This window comes from Trematosphaeria pertusa (assembly GCF_010094035.1).
Source record: "Trematosphaeria pertusa strain CBS 122368 unplaced genomic scaffold BU26scaffold_1, whole genome shotgun sequence".
In the NCBI taxonomy this organism is placed as follows: domain Eukaryota; kingdom Fungi; phylum Ascomycota; class Dothideomycetes; order Pleosporales; family Trematosphaeriaceae; genus Trematosphaeria; species Trematosphaeria pertusa.
The window spans coordinates 1,716,241-1,730,873 of record NW_022987212.1 but is presented as its reverse complement, the minus strand read 5'-3'; the positions used below and the strand labels follow the sequence as shown (position 1 = coordinate 1,730,873).

The following is a 14,633-nucleotide window of genomic DNA, read 5'->3' as shown; positions in this document are numbered from 1 at the left end:
TATCGGCGGTCCGTTCGCTGCACCGGCCTTCTCTGGGAGAAAGGCGCTAGGATGGGTATAACAGGAGGTGCCTCAGGCATTGTTAGTCGGCGAACAGACCTCGAGGTTTTGAAACCAGGTGCAAACCACTTAGACACGGCCGGAAGCTGAATGCAATGAAGAAGTACGAGCTAAGTCTTCCAGAGTATACGTTGACAGGAACTGAATCAAACCAGTGCCGCGCATCCTAGGCTCGCTTTTCTCGATTTCCTTTCAGTCTCATTCTCAGAAGACGTCTCGGAGGTCAGGAAGGATGGGCGACTCGTATTTCCGAGGTAGTCTGCGTAAATCCTTGAGAGATCTGATGATGGAGATGGATCGGATCGACCGCTTCGAAGTGATGCCACCTTCGGCATTGCAAATCTTTGGCGAAGTAGATTTACTTCGACCGATGGGATCCGCGAGTCTGTTATCTTCACGCGCCGATTTGACATATCGAGATGGATAGGTAATAGAGCCGCGACGACGGAGTTTTCGGACGGAATTTTAGATCCGCTGGCTTTATGGTTGTGTGCTGTAGACCCACGTGCTCAGAATTACTCCGCTGACTGGCGCGTCGAAGTCTCCCCACAGCGCAAATCTCCGACGCGAAGGACGGATACGCAAGTAGAGAGAACATTTGACGGAAGTCCTCTAAGGTTGGGTAGAGCCATGGCAAATTCTGAAGCGCTGATCGAGGTGATCGAGGTGATCGCACGCCAGGCTGTCAGCGACTGCATCGCGGAATCGATCAATGGCGATTCAAACTCGATATGATGTATGCCTTGCGCTATCAACCTGCCTCGCATGAGTCCGGTCCCGTGTTGCTGGAACTTGGATCCCTCGTTCGGTTGTCGCGAAACGCCGTCGTCCAAGCTTTGCGAAGCCTTGCGGGTCTTGCCAATGCCCCCGGCGATGCATTGTACAAACATGAAACTCTCCTAGGGAAAATCCGAACAAATGCCGCGACCAACGCCCAGGAAAAGATGGCATCAGAGAGAAATTTTCGATTGGGCGGCAGGTCTATTGAGTAGCTCGTTTGGACGCCGGAGAAGGCCACGGGCGTGACTGAGCGATGCATGTGCTGGTGAGGCTCCGCGGTCCCGCGTCCTCTCGAGTCTGGGTGGGCCTGAGTAATAAATGGCGATGGAAGGTCTTCCAATAGCTGGGTAGCAGTGACGAGCCGGAGGGCGAGGTAGCGATTACTGCTCGTGATGGTGTGCAACATCCATACGACAATCCGGAACAGGAAGCAACGCTAGACGTTCCTGCACCCAAAATTTAGACTTCTGACAAGCAGGACCAACATCGTTGTAGAAATAGCTCTTGATCCACTGCCAGGCTCTCTCGGTTCCGACGAAAGCCCTGCATGCCTACCGGTCGCCCACCCCGGGTCCATGAGCGATGCAGTGGAGGCCGCGGGTTCCCGGCGCCTGGGACTTCTGGAAGGGACCCTTTGCGGCAAGCAACTTGCCACTCTGGACGTGTAGAAAGACGGGTTGGCGCGGTATGGGGCAGAGTGGGGTGTCGGTTCGAGGATTTTACGGCACAACATGGTAGACGGCGTGCGCGCGCGCCACAAGGTCAAGGAAGTGCCGAGCCGAGACAAGCTCGTCAAGCAATCAGTGATACGCAAGGACATTCCCACGCCGGGCCCGTCACGGATGCGGCGTGGTGGGCAGTCAGGGTGGTTATGTCAGCAAGAAACGTGGTGCAACGGCGCGCGCTGATTGGCCCGTTTTCCTTCACCCGTACCACCCTCCCCGACGCGCGGGCCCCCTCGCGCTCGCGTCAAGCATTCGAGAACTGCACGCCTGCATCGCCGGCCGGGCTGTCAGAAAGAGTGGATTCGCCGCGCTCCAGCACACTCGAGCGAGAAAAGCGCTTCTTCTCTCCCCGCGGCCTCCCCGACGTCCCTAAACACCTGCCCGTGCCTATTCCCGCCCTTCTCATTCGCTCCCGCTTCTTCCCTCTCGCATCCGCCAAGCGGCGCCCTCGCTCTCGGCGCCTGGTGCTTGTGTCCATATATATTTCCATTTCCTCTCGACCCAAGTCTCAGGTCACTTGGCTGCCACCTCCACATCTCTTGTCCTCCCTTGTCCATCTCTTGACAGTCTTAGGCCCAGCGTTGGCAAGGCTTGAGCAGCAATGGCCAACAAGACGTCGGGCGGCAACAACGCCTTCCACAACTTCAACAACGACTTCGCTCACATCGAGGACCCCAATGAGCGTCGTCGCCTTGCCCTTGCTGAGATCGACAAGGCGCCCTTCGGCTGGTACCATATCCGCGCCATTCTCGTCGCCGGCACCGGCTTCTTCACCGACAGCTACGACATCTTCTGCGTGTCGCTGCTGACTATCATGCTTGGCATCGTCTATCGCCACGACCACAGCGGCACCTTGAGCACGCCCCAGGACACGGCTATCAAGCTCTCGACTTCGGCAGGAACCGTCATCGGCCAGTTCGGCTTCGGCGCCCTTGCTGACATTGTCGGCCGCAAGAAAATGTATGGACTCGAGTTGATCCTCATCATCATCGCCACGCTCGCCCAGTCCCTCAGTGGGCCTGGCCCCGGGACGAGCGTCGTTGGTTTAATTATCTTCTGGCGAGTTCTCATGGGCATCGGTATGTTTTCCCGTATTGCTTGCATAAAGACGTTTTTGACAGGACGCAGGAATTGGCGGTGATTACCCACTGTCCAGCATCATCACCTCCGAGTTCGCTACTACCAAGTGGAGAGGCGCCATGATGGCTGCCGTCTTCTCTATGCAGGGCCTCGGACAGCTCGGGGGCGCCCTCGTCATGCTTATTCTCACTGCCGGCTTCAAGGGCTCGCTGAAGCAGGGTATTAAGCACACCACCAATGGCGCTACCGTGTCAGCATACGCTTCTTGCTCCGGCGACTGCCAGGTTGCCGTCGATAAGATGTGGAGGGCCTTGATCGGTAAGACACGTGGAATGTACGCTCTAACTGTATTACCCAGCTAACATGGTAAGGCCTCGGCATTGTCCCGGCGGCAATTGCGCTGTACTACCGTCTGACCATCCCGGAGACCCCTCGCTACACCTTCGATGTCGCCCGCGACGTCGAGAAGGCCAACGAGGACGTCAAGGTCTACATCTCCGGCAAGAAAGGAGAAGGCCATCCTGATGAGATTACCGCCGCCAACGCCCGACGTGCTTCCGTCGCCCAGCTGGAGGTTCCCAAGGCCTCGTGGTCCGACTTCTTCCGCTTCTACGGCAAGCTCCGCAACGGCAAGATCCTCTTCGGCACTGCCATGTCCTGGCTGCTACTCGATGTGGCCTTCTACGGTCTGGGCCTGAACTCGTCCACTGTTCTACAGGCCATCGGGTACGGCGGTGGCAACGACGTCTACACGCAGCTCTACAACTTGGCTGCTGGTAACTGCATTCTCGTCTGCGCCGGTGCTCTTCCGGGCTACTGGCTTGCGGTCGCCACGGTCGACTTCGTCGGCCGCCGTCCGCTGCAAATCGCTGGCTTCAGCTTCCTCACTCTCCTGTTCATCGTCTGGGGCTTCGCATACCACCATATCAGCCCCCACGGCATGCTGGGCATCTACGTCCTCATCCAGCTCTTCTTCAACTGGGGCCCAAACACCACGACCTTCATTGTGCCCGGCGAGTGCTTCCCCACGCGCTACCGATCTACGTCGCACGGCATCTCCGCCGGCTCTGGCAAAATCGGATCCATCATCGCCCAGGGTGCCATCGCGCCCCTGCGCACCCGCGGCGCCACCAAAGACAACGCCAACCCCTGGCTCAACCACGTCATGCAGATCTTCTCAGCTTTCATGTTCGCGGGCGTCTTCACGTCGCTGCTGATCCCGGAGACGAAGCGCCGCACGCTCGAAGAACTGGCTAACGACTGGGATATGGGCCGCGAGTCGATAACCGGGGCGCCGATGCACAGCAAGACGGAGGGCAGTGAGGAGGCCGTCGCGGAAGCGGAGCAGAAGTAAGGGAGGGATGTGAGTGTAGCGTAGCTAGCTGTTTCTTCAATCTTTCGATCTGCCGTGAGGGATGCTGCTTCTTCTCGCTTGTACTGTACTACTGCATGGTCACCACATACCCCTAGACGGAAATTGTAATCATCCTCCATCGCATGACTTCACCCTCCCCGTTCCTCTCCTGCTTCTTGCGCCTTTATCCACTTCAACCCCCCTGCCCCCTTTACATCACCGACCCAACGAAGCCAAACTTAGTGCTTACCGCATTCTAACTCCCGCTGTTCGTCGCACTTGACACCTTCTAGCTTAAGGAAGCCATAGGGCAAAAACTCAGGATTTTCGCATCAGACCCCCTGAAGTATTTTAACCGTAACTAAGCCTTCCGCATTGGAGTATCCCAAAGCTGCCCCGTGCCACGGACATCTCCTAGCACACTCCACAGCAGAAGCCTATTCGAGTTAGCAGTGAAGTGTCGTGGAACGTCGTTTGAATCTCAGAAGATACAAGAGTAATATTAGGGTATTCTGGGCTGGATGCAGTGAGAGTGTATATATCACGCGTGTGAAAAAGTTTCACTGCAGCACTTCTGCTCTCCAGTTGTGGAATGGAATGAGATGGGAGGGAATGAAATGACTTCCAGTCCGGACAATGTTTTTCGTTTTGCCTAATTAGTCGGTTGTCGAGCGAGGCGGAGATACTTATACGTGCGGAATGAGTTAGAGGACTTGTTCCGAGATAGACAACTGCACTATTTCTATTCCTATTCCTCTATCGCTGCCCAGTCCGCCATACGTATTCTTCGTTCTCCCCACCGCCTTTCCTCCCCCCTAGAGCCCCATCCATCACACAATCACACACCCACGGATCCCTCCGCCTCTCAAGTCCTACCGCTACCGCCACAATCGCCCTAGACACCGCCCCAGCCCACCACCCAACCAACCCACCCTCAATCCATCAGCATCTATCAGCAACCAACTAACCAGGCTCGCCATGGCACCCCCACCCACAACACACTACACGCTCCTCGCCCTCCACCCCTCTGCCTCCGCCGCGGAGATCAAAAAAGCCTGGAAAACCTTCATGCTCGCGCACCACCCAGACAAACTCGCGCACCTGACCGCCGCCGAGCGCGCGGCAGGCGAGGCGCTGAGCAAAGTGGCGAATGCAGCGTATGAGTGTCTTTCAGACCCGGTGGAGAGGGGGCGGTATGATGCGGAGATTAGAAAGGAGGAGCAGTTGCGTGAGGCGGGGAAGCAGAAGAGGAAGCGGGAAGCTGGGAACGGGGCTACGCAGGCGCAGCCGCCGCCAAAGAAACGAAGGAGGCCGAGCGACACTGGCGGTGGCGCGGAAGGCAAAAGAAGGACAAGGAGGGTGTACACCGCCGAGGAAGAATGGGAGCGTGCGAAGCACGAGTTTGCGAGGCAGGACGCAGAGGCACGGGCTCAGGAGGAGAAGAAGTACCAGACGCGCGCTTCTACTGCTTCTCCTTCGCCTCCTCCGGCTTACCCTCGAACGCGGACTCGACCACCCAGCAACAACACCGCATCGCCGCCCGCCACTGCAAGCGTCGGGAATACGCAGCAAAAACAGCCCGAGCGCCGCGCGAACTCGAACGGCTTTTTTGTTAATGGCTGGCACTTCATGCTCGCCGTGTCGCGCAAGTACTTCGTCTACGGCCCGTTCACTGCGTCGAATACACATACACGTACGCGGAGAAATAGCAGCCACAGCGACAGCGAGAGCGTGACAGTCTGTCTAACGCTGCGGGATAATCCCGTCTGGAAAGCATCATCGGGGCGTCGTAGCGATGGCGAGAGGGTAGAGAAAGGCGTCTTCGTCGCCGTGAAGCGGACGCCTAGCGGGAGGGCGGTTAGCAGGATCCAGGCGCTGCTACAGAGCTGGGGCCCGCACGAGGGAGCGGGGAGAGAAAGGCAGAGGGGATGGAAGATGCTTACCATCACGCTGCATACTACTACTACTACCCCCTACCTCCTGACCACAACCCGCCTCGCCTTCGACCTCACCCTTCCTTCCATCCCATCCTCCCTATCCACTCGCTACTGCGCCACGCATCTCATCTTCTCCACTACTCCGCCTAAGCGATTTATCCAAAACCGCCCGTTCAGCCCCCATGGCTGGGCGTTTCCGCTGCAGAGTCCTGAGCTGCGGTTGAGTATGCTGCCGGAGTTGCAGCCTATGCTGCTGGTGGATATGGGGAGGGAGTATTGCAGAGAGGTGAGGGCGGGGAAGGAGAGGTGGTATCGGCTGGCGGCGGCGGGGGTTAGGAAGGGAGGGGGTGTGTGAGGAAGGGAAGGGATAGATAGAGTTGGTTATTTGGTTGGTGGGATGGACAATTGGATAGCCATTCGGGCAACGTTAGTAGATATCCATCTACATCCTACCTAAACCTAAAAGAAAAACCAGCCCCCAACTCACCCACACATCTACAACCGTCCACTCAAATCGACCTCGCGCCCCAAATTGCCACTATCAAACGGATCCGGGCCAGGGCGTCCAATCGGCGTGCCGCCGGTGCCGCCAGTCCCGCCCTTCTTCGGATCGCACTTCTGCCACTGCATGTAGTACTTCTGCACGAACTTGCCGTCGAACGTGTCCACGGTGAGCAGGTTGAGTCCCTTCGCCGTCATCGGCACAATGCGCACTTCCGACTTGATGTTCAGCATGCCCTGCTCGCCGCAGGGCGACCACACGGTGGAGCCGGCGTCGACGTCGTCGTGCTTGAGGTACGAGTCTTCGTACGGGCCTTTGTAGTCGGTTTTGATGACCGTCTGTGGGGTGTTAGAAGGGAGGGAGGGTTTACGTGCTGCGGACGGAATGGGGGGGTGTGATGGGGAAGTGTGGCTGGGAACGTACCTGGCTCTGCTGACCAGAGAAGTAGTATGTCGTCTGCGCGGTTCCGGTGACGCCAGATTCTAAGCTGGCGTAGCCGCGCCAGTCGACGCCGAAGACGGAGAACTGGAAGCCCGCTGGGTACTTGAGCTTGAGCTGCAGCTGGCAGAACTTGCGGCGGTCGCTGGCGGGGATGCTCGGGCCGGATTGGACAAGGTATTGGTCGAAGGACAGAGTGATGGTGGTCTTGTCTAGAAAGCCAGTATGATTAGCGTATGTGCAGGGAACAAGCACGGAAAGGCTCTAGGTGATTGAATCTATGCATCCCTTTCTCTCACTGAAGTAGTGATCGGGAAAGGAAGGGGTATTTTGCTGCCTACAGCACAGATTCACATACCATCAGTGAGAAGACCCTGGACGGTGTTGTCTGGGCATCCTGTGCCGCCATAGGTGACGCCTTCGATGGAGATCTCATGGCCTGAGGGCGCATTCTGAGGCATCGGCTCCGGGACCGGTGCTGGAGCGGCGGCCGCGAGGGCGGTAAGGCCGAGGATGGCGGTGGTGTACTTCATCTTAATTGAAGATATGGGCTTGTAGGCGTGTCAAAGATTGATGAGAGGCCTTGATGCTCAGCGAAGAGGAGATATCTGCTGCTGATGATGCTTCTTCAAGGACAGATCAGCATCCCTTTATACTTCATCCCAGGCATATCCAGACTTAAGGAAGCTCATAGATACGAAGGTATAATAGCGACATGTTCCCATCGTGGCCCGCGAACACGAGGAAGAAGCCAGTCGCAAGCGTCTAAGATGGTATCAAGATGACTTGTAGATTGACTCTTAGTCTGTAGAGATGAAGTCATAGTTGTTCTTCATTGAATATTGCTTGGCTTTGGTCGTCTTGGCGGGCAATTTGGAATGTTTCGTCATGAGATCGAGCCTGAATGGAACCGTGATGGTGAGCAGCGTTTGTTTTGACGATGAGGATTTCCTTTTTAGGCGCATGAACGCGTTTCTAAATCTGGCACTTCGACGCGGCCAGATGGTACCGGGTGAGAGTAAAGTACTGGTTCATATCGAGGCTCGCGACTGGGTCATATGAGAGGGTCAGAATAATATGTCGGATGGCATTGCTGGACTCGGTAGCAGGTATGGCGAATGAAGCGAAGACGTGTGTGCTGTCGGTCATACTCCGGGTCGCGGCCTCAGATGAAGACCTATTCATAGAAGTCGGACAGCCCGGAAACCAAGTCAACGTCCAGACATATGGATCCTTTAAATATGAACTTTAATGGAATCAGGACGACGTTCCTCGGAGGATGGTTGGTACCGAGTATTCTGGAAGTGGCGCCGCTCGTATGCAATCTGCACGATGTACCACATCTCACCGCAGCTTGATCGACTAGATTGTAAAGCGGGGTGTCAGCCTTGCGAGGTGGGTCGGGGTAATGTCGCATGCGAAACGCGGCAATATGTGGATGCTTGGTTTGGTGAGATGCATATTGCGGAGACAATATTACTATCCCTGATATTATTGTGCGGCTCAGCGCAGATCAGGGCAGCAGTCCCGACAGCTTGGGTCCACATCGCAATCCGCCGAACACCCGCTAAGGCGACCGGTTCTTCGTTGATGACAGAGCTCGTGAAGAATATGGATTGATTGATAGCGCCGCCTCGGAAAGATCCGTCGTTCCTTGGCACTTGGATCCGGAAACGCAGCCGTAGCAATCACGCGTGATGACTGCTTCTCGGACATGCGATGACATTGCTGTGCGACACCCGCGGTAGTATTTCCTTCTTGAGCGAAAGGGTAGTCATGTATCGCGCCGAAGATACGGCAGAGATGCACCTTTGGCGCACGTGACTCCTGGCTCGATCACCTGTTTTGGTTCGAGCTTTCGAAGGGCCTTGTTCACTCTGTTGCAATTGCCAATGAGTCGATAGTAAATGAAATGGGCCTTGACCAGCTCGAGTCGCAGAACCAGGCGGAATAGGTAAACATATCCGCCAATATGACTAAGCTCAAGGACCTACCTCTTCCTACACGCTCCTCATAAGCCCTCACCTGGCTGTGGACGACCGACTGCATGTCTCAAGTCAAGAAGTTTGAGGAAGTTCCACCAAGGCCCAAGACCCCGAGTAGTGAAGAGCATCATCGAGAGAGCGGTATAGTTCTGAAGTCGAAGTGCCTTTGCACCTAATGTGGAACTTCCCCGACAACCCGCCCGTTCCAAGGTCACTCAATGGTAGCCGTGTGAGAGGAAGAGGCGGCCGGTACACTTCCCTACGGAGTGGGGTTGTTCTCACTTGAAAACACCCTCACCGAAGATCTGAAGAAATGTCCCCATGTCTTCCTATTCCCCTGGTAGGGGTTTGGCTGAAGACTCAAGTGCGGCTCGCTTGTGGCATCGTTGGTGATAGTCGTATGTATAGATGGGCGTGCGCCAGCGTCAATCCAGGTATATGGGTATAGGCCATGTTCACCTCCTTCATGGCATCGGTCACTACAAAAAACATCAAGCCAGCGACCACCGGGAAAAACTTTGCCCAATAGAGCAATATCTCTTGCGGGTATGCATCCTCCAGTTCAAGCGGGTTCGGCGTTCCGGAAGAGGTCCGCACAAGGCCCAGTTCTGGCAGCGCTCCGACTGCTGCACGTCTTTGAGGAAGGATATAAAACGTCGGAAAAGGACAGATGGATGGCAAGCACATGATCTTCCATCTTATATCGACAGTCTGAGTCACCTGGCGTTACCCGACCCGGCTCGGCAGGAGGTTTCTCGGTCGGTGCTTCTCACCCTGCTCTGGCAACTCTTCGATATCATGGGCTCCAAACCGATTGGCTCGGCTTTCGATGCGATCTTCGGCCGCTCGGTCTTCAGGCTTTGCGGCTCGCTTGGGCTTGGGGATATATGGTTTATGTAGCTGAATGCACGATCCAGCATGTCGCTGAAAGCTGCGTGACTCCAGGTGCTTTGTTTGCGAGCATCTCTGAGAAAATGCCCAACGCCTTCGGCTCGACTTTCGTGCTATCCGGTGGATTTAGCTCGCAGGCGTATCGCCCCAGCAGCGTTCCTCAATGCGTATAGCGGTGAATCAAAATATTTCCGCCTTTTCTCCACAATGGCTTCTGCGTAAGGGATCAGAGCGTGATTCTTGATTTCTATCTCCTCCCGTTGTTTGGCATGACGCCTTCCCCGTCGTGCGCTCAGGTTTGGGTTCGCTCGCCGGCTGGGAGAGACATCTGGAGGGTTGAAGCCATGTTGTTTAGCCGTCTCTACGAGCTACGTAATGAAAGTGTTTGTGCCCTCGTACTCGAAAAAGCTGTTGTAGATAGCGTCGGGTAGCATGACGGCCGTGGTGTGAGGAAATGCAGCTGACAAAGGCGGTGCTTTGCCCTTCGGACCTCGTCAAGGGAATACTAGCCTCATTAAACGCACTATGGCTAGCTGTACATCGTAGGTCCTGTGGGCTTTGGAGCGTTCTAGGATTGTGGAGGTTGCATCATGATGAGCAGTTATGCTGGTCGGGACGGAAGGATGCTTACGTGAGCACGCTAATGCCTTTCTTTCCTAGCTTGAAACATGGCTCGGCTATAAGGCTGGTGCCTGAACTCGATGTTCCCCCCTGGCCCCGTATCACTCTACCTACATATGGTCCGGATCCACCGTTCACAGCGAAACATCTGAACCACGTAAACGATTTGCGTGGAATCATGTCTTCTCTCTTAGATCTCCCCACAGAACTGATCCAGCGAATTGCTCGCAATCTTCCCTGCTCGGCAGCGCTCAACTTCATCCAAGTAAACCGCCAGCTGCATGCGGCGTGTAACGATCGCCTTGTCTTCAAGCACATCGCCCTACATCAAGTGGGACACGAAAACCTCGGCGGAAAAGAGGGAACTCCAGTATGGGATGAAGGGGTTGATCTTCTGAATGAAGCCACGCTTCAGGGTACCATTCGAATTGCCCTAGCCGTCGAGCGCGCCCTTCAAAGAGCTTCTGAAAAGCCACCGCGATGGTTTTCAGAGGACGATGGCGGTGTAGTAGTGGTTCATCGCGACGTGGAAGAGTGGCTGCCGCATCTTCTGACTTTGCACCATCCCGCATGCAGCTCCTTCAAAGCCGAGCACCTGCTATGGCTCCATCTCGAACTCGCCAATCGCCGACATGTGCGCCCCGGCGACGAAAACAGCGAAGCCCACCGAAAAAGCGTGGTGCAGGCCTATGCGACTCTTGTCAACGTTGGATTCTGCTTGGCCTTCCTCACCTTAGAAGGGATGAGCAGGATCCCCGAAGAACAAGTGTTAGAGCCATTCGAAATGGGATATCATATCCCAGAGAACCGAGTAAACGACTACGTCCGCTCCGGTGCATGGGGGTTGAGCCCGCCTGCGCCAGGCAGCGATCTCCTACGGACCTATAGTCTTGCGCAAGCTGCTGCGTCAATCATTCCATTCTTGTACAGCATCCTAGGAGGGGCGCATTTCCCAATTAAACTTCCTTGTCCATCCCGCACGCTGTTCCGGTCATACATGGACATCCCACTGGTGTATCGAAACACCACTGTGGAGTTCAGTTATTGTCATACCCACAGGATGACTGCTCCAGAGTTCCTCTCGGGAAGATGGATGGGATACTACACGGATCAGCGAAACCTTATTCACAGCCGGTACGCGATTGTCGATCCTCCAATGCGCAACATCAATCTCATTGCTCGGCCGCGGGACCGCACAGACCGACCTGATCCACATATCAGAGCCATGGTCGATCGCGAAACGCGCGGCGTCGACTCTCATGGCGCCTTCCTGCTCTACGGCGAGATCCACGAGAACGGGAAGGTCGACGTTATCAAGAGTTATCCAGCGCAGGGTTGGGATTGGATGTGGCACGGCGAGGTTACGCCTTTTGGCATTATCGGTCATTGGGGGGACTTGAGCGGCAACTTTGGGGGATACTTTTGGATATGGAAGGAAGAATGGTGTACATGATCGGGACGTACATCATCATCAGCTCTATCGGAGAATGCCCAGCCTAATCATCTCATCAGACCCAGGAAATGCCCCATGCGGAGCGGCAATAGCTGATGTTTGGAACACACGACCTCGAAACATCATAAAGATGGCATACCATTATTCTAGCGTCGGCTCATAGCCTGTTGCTATGATGCCCGGTTCCTACCTCCTGCTACGGCGCACCTTACCTTCTTTCCGCTACACGGGCAAGCGCTTCCTGTCTCGGTTCCACCATCAGCCTACATGAGCGATTATCACTGGCGCTCTCGTTCCAAACTTATTTCTTCAAAACCTCTTGTCACCCGACAGCCCCATTCATACACGGCTACATTTTACCCTCGTTCTCACCGCATAACGACATTTCGCATCGTTACGAATTCCAGTCGTATTATCTAAGAACTCGTATGCTTCCACGGGGCCTTGCTTCTGCGCTTGCCGAATATGCCTGGTACGTAGCCGTATTCATGACGCGAACCGCATTTCTTTTAGACCCCGGCTGAAAGGCTTACTGCTTACACGCGATTTAGGATTCAGAGACATCGCTATCCAATCCGCGGAGATCGTCCTCTTGCTCCTCTTGCTGCTCCCAGCCGTACTTGCGACCTTCATACTTCGCATATCACGGCATCTTCTGCGCCGTACCGCCGCGCGGATCTCCCACTGGGCCCCGTGGCTCCCGAACGTCTTCGACGTATTCTTCATCCTCTGGACTTATGTCCGCCACATCACCGTGCCGGGTCTCATTGGGGAGCTGGTCGACGCTCACGACACTCTTCTCTACTTCATAAGAGAAGGTAGATGGCGCGTTCGGTATACACTTTTGGTGGTGGCTCCTTCAATCCCGGAGTGGAGCTTTCGTACGAGCATGAGATGGCTGCGACATCGCGGCTTACTTGTGGCAAGGTTCTTGCCTCTTGGATCGGACCTGGACGATGCGAACTGGCTTGTGCGGGCAAATTTGCAGCTTCAGGTTGACACGGCTCGGTTCAATATCACGGTTATCTGGCGAGTCACTTGGGACACTGATGACTTCTACCGGGCTCCCGCTCTTCGGTACTGGTTCTAATTAGCTAAGAGTTCAGCAAAGTTGACGGGGGGTTTCTTTCACTATCTTGGTTACTTTCGAATTCACAGTTCGTTGCCTGGCTTCAAAGCATTGTTGGATTTCGAGTCTACATTCCCTTCGCATCCCTCTTTACAGGAAGATGTTTATGTACAGTACGGATGAATGCCATCACCGCAAGGAAGGCAACTCACATTGCTCTTCGAAATGCAGCACCTCGTCAAGCGTTATTATCCTCGCCAGTCAATCCCAGAGGGCCCCGTTCAGCCACCGCGCAGAAACTCGGCGGCTCCAACCTCCACGGCACATCCTCCGGCCAGTTCACCAACCCCTTCGCACTCGTCGTAATCTCCCTCGTCACCTCCACCCTCTCCCCCTCCACACTCCACTCCGCCTCCCCATACACCTCCGCCCTCACGCTCACATTCTCAAACGGCGCGCAAATCTCCACCACCACGTCCAACTCCTCCCTCAACCCTTCATCCCACGTGGGCCAATACACCTCCTCTCGCGCCTGATCGCTGGTATACACGTAGTACCGCAGCTCCCACTCGGTGTGCTGATCCTCGCCCATCAAGCGCGCAATGTGCTTGAACTTGTAGCAGCCGCGCATCCCAATCATGTGCCGCCAGTCCGAGAACAGATGGTCGAGGTGGATGACCGCGCGGCGCTTTTTCCCGTCGTGTTTGGCTGATAGAGCGGCGGATGCGGCGCTGAAGATGATGAGCACTTGGCGGAGACGGCCGTAGAGAAAGGCGCTTGCGGGGTCGAGGCGCGGCGATGGATTGCCCGGGAGGAAGCCGGTGTGCAGGTGGATGTGCACGCTCATGAAGGAAGTGAGGCCGGCGAGTAGAGTGCTGTCGATGCTGGGGAGTGAGGATGGGCCGGTGGTTAGGACTTGCTCGATCATTTGGCCATAGGGGATGCGGCCTGTGACGGGGATGTACGCGGTGTCGAGGGCTTCGATCAAGGAGCGTGATTCTGCGGTGATCTGCTGGTTGGCTTGGAGCAGGCCGAGACCTTGGTTCCGGTGCTCGTTTTCGTTTGAGGGGAGAGCATAGGGGATGCGTGTAGTGGGTTGGCTGGGTGTGCTGATGTTGAGAGTGTAGTGGTAAATCAAGTTGCGCAGTTCGCCTGGAAGTGAGAGCAATTGGTTCATTAGGCCGGGAGCATTGACATGCGTCTGTATCGTGGGGTTAGCTTGGACAGCGCGAGTAGTTCTGGGCTGGTGTAGCTTTTCGATCGCATCCTTCACGTCCTTGCGCTTGATTCGGGTGTCGACTTTGGGGGTGTTGGCGTCTCTAGATAGATCGCGGTTGTATGGGCGCATCGCCATGTTGGACAGCTCGCAGGTGCCTTGATCAGAGGGATTCAAGAGTATCGGTAGGGCTGGGGGGTGTCGCTATGGAATATCGAGGTTCTGGAGTCTAAAGATTAGCTTTCCGGACAAGAATAGAATGGAGCTGAAGAGCAAGCTTGCTGCCTGGCGAGTTCGATAGGATAATAAGAATAATAGCGCACGGTTGCGTGCTAACCACGATACTCCTAGTGAGGTTAGTACGCGGGGAGAGTTGCTGCCTGATGGGTACAATACGATTAATAGCGATCGGATACTTGCTAACGCGACAGCTCCGGCAAGGTGATAGAAGGTAGGCAGAAGTGGTGAGAGAAAACGGCATAGTCCACAGTTAGATGCGCGAAGTTTGCCAGACGTACGAAG

The 14,633-nt window shown here is 55.5% G+C and overlaps 6 protein-coding genes across 6 annotated transcripts; 4 read left to right on the top strand and 2 right to left on the bottom strand.

The window, feature by feature from the left end:
- The first annotated feature begins 1,839 nt into the window (after positions 1-1,839).
- On the top strand, positions 1,840-4,450 carry BU26DRAFT_513014 (phosphate permease). Its single transcript, XM_033827527.1, has 3 exons — positions 1,840-2,644; positions 2,694-2,963; positions 3,017-4,450. The coding sequence occupies exons 1-3, from the start codon at positions 2,167-2,169 to the stop codon at positions 3,997-3,999; spliced, it is 1,731 nt and encodes a 576-aa protein (XP_033691163.1). The 5' UTR covers positions 1,840-2,166; the 3' UTR covers positions 4,000-4,450.
- A 527-nt stretch (positions 4,451-4,977) lies between these two features.
- On the top strand, positions 4,978-6,291 carry BU26DRAFT_557633 (uncharacterized protein; the record flags this gene model as incomplete). The annotated part of the gene is made up of 1 exon (XM_033832483.1): positions 4,978-6,291. One exon carries the CDS (start codon positions 4,978-4,980, stop codon positions 6,289-6,291), a length of 1,314 nt encoding a protein of 437 aa, XP_033691162.1.
- A 140-nt stretch (positions 6,292-6,431) lies between these two features.
- BU26DRAFT_412573 (uncharacterized protein) lies at positions 6,432-7,409 on the bottom strand (the record flags this gene model as incomplete). Its single annotated transcript, XM_033822978.1, has 3 exons — positions 6,432-6,776; positions 6,862-7,088; positions 7,235-7,409. 3 exons carry the CDS (start codon positions 7,407-7,409, stop codon positions 6,432-6,434), a joined length of 747 nt encoding a protein of 248 aa, XP_033691161.1.
- Positions 7,410-10,551: 3,142 nt separating this feature from the next.
- Positions 10,552-11,826, top strand: BU26DRAFT_557631 (uncharacterized protein; the record flags this gene model as incomplete). The annotated part of the gene is made up of 1 exon (XM_033832482.1): positions 10,552-11,826. The coding sequence occupies one exon, from the start codon at positions 10,552-10,554 to the stop codon at positions 11,824-11,826; it is 1,275 nt and encodes a 424-aa protein (XP_033691160.1).
- Positions 11,827-12,291: 465 nt separating this feature from the next.
- Positions 12,292-12,916, top strand: BU26DRAFT_557630 (uncharacterized protein; the record flags this gene model as incomplete). Its single annotated transcript, XM_033832481.1, has 2 exons — positions 12,292-12,298; positions 12,378-12,916. 2 exons carry the CDS (start codon positions 12,292-12,294, stop codon positions 12,914-12,916), a joined length of 546 nt encoding a protein of 181 aa, XP_033691159.1.
- Positions 12,804-14,249, bottom strand: BU26DRAFT_574079 (uncharacterized protein; the record flags this gene model as incomplete). The annotated part of the gene is made up of 2 exons (XM_033834325.1): positions 12,804-13,478; positions 13,575-14,249. 2 exons carry the CDS (start codon positions 14,247-14,249, stop codon positions 13,134-13,136), a joined length of 1,020 nt encoding a protein of 339 aa, XP_033691158.1. The 3' UTR covers positions 12,804-13,133.
- Between the last annotated feature and the right edge of the window lie 384 nt (positions 14,250-14,633).

Excerpts from the sequence above, each read along its gene's own strand:
- BU26DRAFT_513014 (XM_033827527.1), top strand. The coding sequence starts at position 2,167 with ATGGCCAACAAGACGTCGGGCGGCAACAACGCCTTCCACAACTTCAAC. Across the intron at positions 2,645-2,693 it reads GCGAGTTCTCATGGGCATCG|GAATTGGCGGTGATTACCCA; the intron begins GTATGTTTTCCC and ends GACAGGACGCAG. Across the intron at positions 2,964-3,016 it reads GATGTGGAGGGCCTTGATCG|GCCTCGGCATTGTCCCGGCG; the intron begins GTAAGACACGTG and ends TAACATGGTAAG.